The 7,383-nt window shown below is 45.9% G+C and overlaps 1 protein-coding gene across 2 annotated transcripts in view; it reads right to left on the reverse strand.

Moving 5' to 3' along the window:
- Positions 1 to 5,006, reverse strand: part of OPN1SW (opsin 1, short wave sensitive) — a 28,771-nt gene extending 23,765 nt beyond the window's left edge. For both annotated transcript variants that reach the window (XM_083179713.1, XM_083179712.1), the window contains exon 1: positions 4,907 to 5,006. In XM_083179713.1, the coding sequence (XP_083035839.1) occupies positions 4,907 to 4,992 (86 nt within the window). In that variant the 5' untranslated portion in view covers positions 4,993 to 5,006. The remainder of the gene's footprint in view (positions 1 to 4,906) is intronic.
- Positions 5,007 to 7,383: the final 2,377 nt, after the last annotated feature.

Genomic DNA, 7,383 nt, shown 5'->3' on the forward strand with positions numbered 1-7,383 from the left:
TCGACAAGTCTGGCTTCGGTCCACAGAAGACAAGTAGGTCCGGGAAGTAATTTCCTCCGGATACAAAATAGAATTCATAAAACCACCGGGGGATATCCATATGGCCGTACTTGAGCGACCTGCTGATCATGGCACGGTCAGAAGAGTTAACACGTTTGCATACAGAAAGAGTCCTAGAATATTTAAAGCAGCATGGATGGCTCATAAACCCGGCTACAGCGGCAAATACCTTGGGGTGCTTGTGGACACAAGGGCGATGACAGTAATGACAATGACAATAACTCTGACGCAAGAGAGAAGAGACAGAATAAGGAAGGAAGTTCTGTGTCTCTTGGCGAAGGTAGTTATGCGGTCAGGAGTTTGCATAAGAATTCTGGGTCTCATGGTGGCGGCACTAGACACAGTTATGTGGGCAAGGTTTCACACAAGAGCACTTCAGAACTGCTTTCTGTCCCAGTGGCACGGGGACGGGAAGAATCTCAGTTAGAGATATATACCTTTCAAAAGGGGCTCAAGCGGACCTCAGATGGTGGCTGAGTGCAGAAAGCTTACGGCAAGGGAGATCTTTCGCAGAAGGGGAACAAGTAGTTCTTACAAACGATGCCATACAGACAGGATGAGGTGCTATCTGCGAAGACTCAGCAGCTCAAGGCGAATGGGGAAGTACTCCCTGCCAGGGCCACTTGAACATAAGAGAAATGAGGGTGGTGATGTTAGGATGTCTGTCTTTTCCATCCCAGTTGTGCCAAAGAGACTTAGTAGTCAGCTCGGACAATCAGGTGGTTGTCGTTTATATCAACAAACAAGGCGGCGCGAGAAGCAGAAGTATGATGTTGGAGGGGACAGAGGTACTGTGCTGGGCCAAGAAGTGGGTGAGAAGCTTGTTAGCAGTCTTTATCGAAGGCAAGAAGAATCAGCTAGCAGATGCCCTGAGCAGAGCACCATTGAGACCAGGAGAATGGGAACTGTCTCAGGAGACATTCACTGCATTAGTGGAGAGATGGGGTCTGCCTCAGGTGGACTTGATGGCAACAAGAGCTAACGCAAAAGTTCCTGCCTTTATCTCGAGACACTGGGAACCAGGGGCTTGGCAAGTAGATGCAATGATGTGCCAATGGGGGACTGGTCTTATGTACGCGTTTCCACCATTACCAGTAATCCCTGTGGCTGCTGAGCAAAATACAAAGAGAGAAGGCCACGGTTATAGTGATTCTGCCCTTCTGGCCGAGAAGGTCCTGGTTTCCCAGACTTACAAGGATGGCGATAGACACACCATGGAGGCTACCGAGTTGAAGCGATCTGTTACGGCATGGAAAATATGTACAGCCACAGCCAGCCAATTGGAAACTGACGGCATGGCTGTTGAAACCAGAACCCTGGTAGAGAGAGGATTCTCAACCAAGGTGGTAGATACACTACTGAAGGCTAGGAAGATGTCAACATCAGGGACATATTATAAAATATGGGAAACATATGTTCAGTTCTGCAGAGAAAATGGCACTAATATATATATATATATATATATATATATATATATATATATATATATATATAGTAGAGGAGGGCGGGCGGCACTCCAAGGCTAGAAAAATGCAGATAACACTCAAACGTGTCACTTCAGATGTTATCTGCTTTTTTCTAGCCTTGGAGTGCCGCCCACCCACCTCCTGATGATGCTCCTGAGGACGGTGATACAACATCGAAACGGCCGTCGGGCATCAGTGACCCTCACAGTGGACCACCATGTTATTTCTATTGGATGTGGTAATTCCCATGTATCTGGATTGTATTGCTTTATTGGTGTGTCCACTCCGTGTCTTTTCCTGATGGAATTGATTTTTTTTCTACATATAAAATATTTTACTCCGGGGTCTTTGCAAAAGGTGTATTCAAATCATAGAAAACCACCAACTTTTCGGGGCTGCGCCCCTTTGTCAAGGTGTAGGTGAGAACTGGCAAGGACTCCTAGCAGCAACAGTCTGTGTGTACAGACTGCTGCTGCTAGGAGTCCTTGCCAGTTTGTCCCTACCCCCTGAGGAAGTCACATTTGACGAATCATGTTGGGCAGCTTTTGAGACCTACCTCACTTCCTACCTATAAGCGTTCGATCTATATTTATTCTGCGTTTTTTATATATACATTTTTTTATCCTGCGTATGAAACCTGTTCTTATATATTTATTGGGTACTTGTTGCCTAGCACGGCACCCATCCCATCGCATACCGTAAGCCTTACAATGGTATGCGATGCGATGTGACGCGATGGCACCCGATGTTATACAATTTAAAATCGTATACCATCGCATTGTATACAATGGTATACAATTTTAAATTGTATAAGCAACCCGAAGTGTGGTGAGCGCAGCCACTATCCATGTCGGCGTGGAGTTAATTTTAGATAGTGTGGCGAGCGCAGCGAGCCACCGAGCCCGAAGTGTGGCAAGCGCAGTGAGCCCCACGAGGGGACGCGTAATACATGTAAAGTAATACACGTCTGCTCGCCACGCTTTGGGCTCAGTGGCTCGCTGCACTCACCACACTATCCAAGATCAACTCCACGCCGACGTGGATAGTGGGGGTATGAAAAGGTCAGAGGACGCGTACCGCCGCCCCTCACCACGCTTCGGGTTGGCCTCCATAGTGGGGGGTGCATTTAACATTGTAAGCACTGATACTCGTTTAGACCCCTAGGGGTAATGCATTTAAGACGGCTAATCCACTGACATTCACGTTGCAATAATAATTTGTTACGGTCTTCTCCTCGCCTTAAGGGGGGGACCTGGTCAATGGGCATAAAATGGAAGTCTCTGAGCATATGTTTAACCATGGCAAAATGTTTGGCCACTGGCGGAGTATTGCAGTCGATGGTACTGTAGGCTTTTTTTATCGAGGATCGGTGTGCTGCAATACGTTCCTTGAGGAGACGTATTGTCTTGCCGACATATATCATGTTGCACGAGCAAAAGATAACATATATGACATATCGGCTGTCGCAATTCAGATGGTAACGTATGTCATAGGAGATACCGTCCGTGGGTGCTTATACAATTAAAAATGGTATAGGGGGCCAAAATCGCATCGCATGGCATACGATGCGATACAATGCATAAGATGCCATACGATTGAAAATCATGGGCGCCGTGCTAGGAAAGTACCATTTATTGTGTTTTTAGGAACCTGATCCATTTTATGTGCACCGGTGTGTAACTCCCTCCTTGAATAAACTGTTTATATTTTCTATATACCTATTCATAGTCTTACTTCCTATAACAATAGTCGCCGAGGTCCAAAAGTATTTTTTAACTATATATATATATATATATATATATATATATATATATATATATATATATATATACTGTATTAATAAGCCAGCAACATCTGGATTTGTGAAAAAGTACCAAAAAATAAAAAAAATGTCCTTCTGGTTGCGTTGGAGGGGGAAAGGGGTCGCCTCACCTGGAAGATCCCTGACAAGCATCAGTTCACAAGTCTATCCCTTCTCTAGTCCTCTGCTTTATAGTAGCACCCTGCCTGGCTCCTGTAGCTTCGGACACTCCTGCCACCACCCTCTCAACTGCCAGTTCCCCAACTGCCTTTTTTTACTGTTCAGTGCATGTGCCGCTGCTCAGCTCCAACCCACCAGGACCAGCACCTTTCACTGCTGAACTGCATGGTCAGCATACCTATACATACATGTTAAAGCAATACTAATAAAATACACTTAACATTGAATACGCAAATGTCAGTGGCGGAACTCCAGCCTTAAAGGGGGCACTGCCGTTTTCTGAGCCTGAGGGTGAGACAAGTGCCCCGGGCCCCAACACAAACAGAACACTGCACCGGGTTCCCGCTCATTAGATATGCAGTGGCAGCGAGCAGTTCACCACAGTGCATATCTAAAGAGCAGAGACACAGTACAGTGCAGTGCATACTAAATGAGGGGTCCCCGCCCTATGCATATTTAATGAGCGGGGACCCGGCACAGTGAATATTGAATGAGCGGGTCCCTGCTCATTAGATATGCATGGGCGAGGACCCGCCCATTCAATATGCACTGCACTTAGTCACTACTCAAGTCATTAGATATGAAGGAGCGACTACCCACTAAGGCAGCAGTGAGCAAGGAGCTGGGCAGGGGCGCAGCTCTCATAGGTGCACTGGATTAAGGGGGGCTCAGGGGGTACATGCCCTGGGCCCCCCTATTCTCGGGAGCCTCCCAAGCCTGCTGTCAGGGAAAATACATTGGAATGTTATTTTATTTATTTGTAAATTGCTGTAGAGACAAAGACTTTGTCTCCATCTCTGCACTTCCCAGGGACACTGCTCAGAGCAGCGGCAGCTCCTCACACATAGAGCTGTATTCGGGTCAAAAAACAGTGAAAAACCCTATGTCGACCTAACGCAGGTGTCGTCCTAGACACCTGTAGACCATTTAACATGTCGACCTAGACACATGATGTGTGTATTATATGCTATGTGTGTGTTATGTTTTAAGCATGCTGGAAGTGTGTATATGATAATCTGTGTGTGGGTTTTGTGTATTTGCATGCTATTTGTATGTTTGTAGGTATGCTGCATGTGTATATATGCTTTTATGCTGTGTATGTGTATGCATGTATATATCCTGTGTATGCATACATGCTATGTGTGTGCAAATATGTATACAATGTTTTTGTATGCAAGGGGGGTCCCTAAAAAAACCTATGGGGCATATGTAATAGCATCTGAGTTAGGCGCCTGTGTGGGATGCCAATCAAGACTTTTTTTTACTAAAGAAGCAATAATTTTCAAGTCAAAACCGTGCCTTGTAAATGATGGGCCCCTTTTTAAAAAAAATTTTTTTTAAGTATGACTGCCTCATAGTCATTTGCTATGGGGCCCCTTTATCTTAAGCCCCATGGTACCTTTTTCCATCTCTGGGCAGCAAGGGTACGCAGATGACAGAGGTTACGCGGGCAGCTGGGTCTGGCTGCAGCAGCGCCCTCCACATCTGCAACTATTGTGGCTGTGGACTTGTCTACTCCAGTAGCCTAGCAACAGGCAGCCAATCGCAAGGCTGCTTGTTGCTGCACAGAGACTCGAAGTAAGACAGGAAGTGATTCCTGTATGCTCTGTACAGGGCACTAGGAAGTTTTTTTTTTAAGGGGAGTCCTGGGACATTGTTATTTGTGTGTATGTATGTATATATATATATATATATAATTTTTTTTTTTTTGCTTTGCTATGCCTTAATGCCCAGGCTGGCAAGCCTGGAAAATTCTTGGGATTGACAGTGATTAGCACCAGGCAGCGCTGCTGGGTTCATCGCTGAACTCAGGCAGCTTCAGCGCTGCCCGGCCCCAACCCCCAGCTGCTACATTACAGCCTGCGGCGCCGGCTTATGACAAGCTGGGTCGCAGCAGGTAGGGTTGGGGAGCCGGGCCATGCAGCGGCTGATTGACAGTTCAGCGGCGCTGCCCGGACCCAGGGAGGCAGTGGTGTTTTTTTTTTTTTGTAAGGGAGCGCTCTCCATAAAAAAACACCCAGTGGGGAGCACTCCCAAAAAATACTTCCACCACTGAAGCGGGTAAAGAAGGCACCTCAGAGAATCTCTTGTCCTTGTTATAAAGTGATGTATATTCAGAGCATGTCGTCTAACACTTTTGGGACAGTTGCCCTGTTCTCAGGACAATGCACTTAAAGACACATGCCAAAAAAACATTAAACAACATGCTCTGAATACACAATAATTTTGGATAAGAGATTATCTCCAAGTGCCTTCTTTAGACTATGAATATATGCGGATATGCTGATGTTAGTGGCACCATAGCATATTGCATTATATGTAATAAAGTGTGTGTGTGGTGTGGGGTCACCAATATTCATCTAGCCTCCGGGCACCTGGGACAAACTTCCGCCACTGGTAAATGTAATTTAAAATAATGACTTAATACACCTACAGTACATAACAATACAATATGATTATGGATATAATCAGGGTTACATTTAATATTATCACAGCTAGTTTTGTTTCTTCCTTATGCATCAACTGTGTTACACACGATTCATTTTTTGGATCCAGATATAAGTAAATACGTAGTTAGCAACCATAATTCCTGCTTCCTAGAGCAATGTGCTCCTCAAATCCACTGGCTCCTCAAATCCACTGAAGCACAAAATAACAGCCCATAGTTTACAAATTGTGTTAATCATACACAAGGGAGAATCTATTTCACTAGCTATTGAAGTCCATCCTGAGGACACCAAACCGTTCAGGTTTTCCAGGTCACCTAACACCATCACCAGTGAAATAACGAAATATGACAATTAGAAATTAATACACTTGCTAGGTGTATCTGGTATCTGGAAATGTTCACGAAGGATCAAATGTGAGAATAACTGATCATGTTTTCAGTATGTCTGAAACAGAAAAATAAATCTGGTTTTGATAATTGTGGATTTATAGACTTAAGGTGCCCATACATGGCACGACAGGACAGTGCAATGAGATGTGCGCTCCCGTGCACATCTCATCGCACAGCACAAAGTATGTGCTTTTACTACTAGATTGCATCGGGTCTAGTACAAAAAGCACGCTGCTGAATCACATAGCACATTGCATAGCATCTAGTCCAAAAAGCATACAATCTAGTACTAAAAGCAAGGAGGCGTTCATCGCACCATGTATGGGCACCTTTCGGGCGGTATTCAATTCCTGATGCTATTTCTGACAGGGGAAACAGCGGTGGCCGCCTATTTGATGCTTTGGTTTCAGGTCAGTTTTGTAGAAAGCGGCAGTGGATTGCCTAATGTACAGCCGGATCCCAAATTCAGCCGGTTGATATACTGTCGAGCCGGGGGTGAAAACGGGTCAAGATTCAAACTCAGAATGTTCCGACAGTTGTAATCTAGGATTGAATACCCCCATTATAGTATATGCATGCGGTCATTGTTTTAAAGCTTCAGGAACGTGTTCATGTGCACGGGTGTCAAACACAAGGCCCGCGGGCCAAGTCCGGCCCGCCAGACCTCGTCATGTGGCCCGCGCAGCCGCCGCCAGCCTTCACCCCCGGCTCGACAGTATATCAACCGGCTGAATTTGGGATCCGGCTGTACATTAGGCAATCCACTTCTCGCTTCTTTTTTTGAGATCCTGGCCTGCAGTCTGCTGAGGAGATAGCACGCAGGGGCAGTGTGTCCCATGAGATGCATGAGAGCTACCAGAAGCTCTGTGACTCCTACATCATGCCGCACGTCTGACGGCTTGCACTACTACTGCATGGAGTAGCAGCCAATCAGGGCGTGCATCCAGATGGAGTTGTGGAACTTGTGTGACGTCACTCTCCCTTCAATCAGCTCACGTAGCCGGAGCTGCAGGGTTGGTGCTGGGAAATGCTGGGAC

The sequence above is a fragment of the Crinia signifera genome, chromosome 4 (genome assembly GCF_055691185.1).
Source record: "Crinia signifera chromosome 4, ASM5569118v1, whole genome shotgun sequence".
Taxonomy (NCBI): Eukaryota; Metazoa; Chordata; class Amphibia; order Anura; family Myobatrachidae; genus Crinia; species Crinia signifera.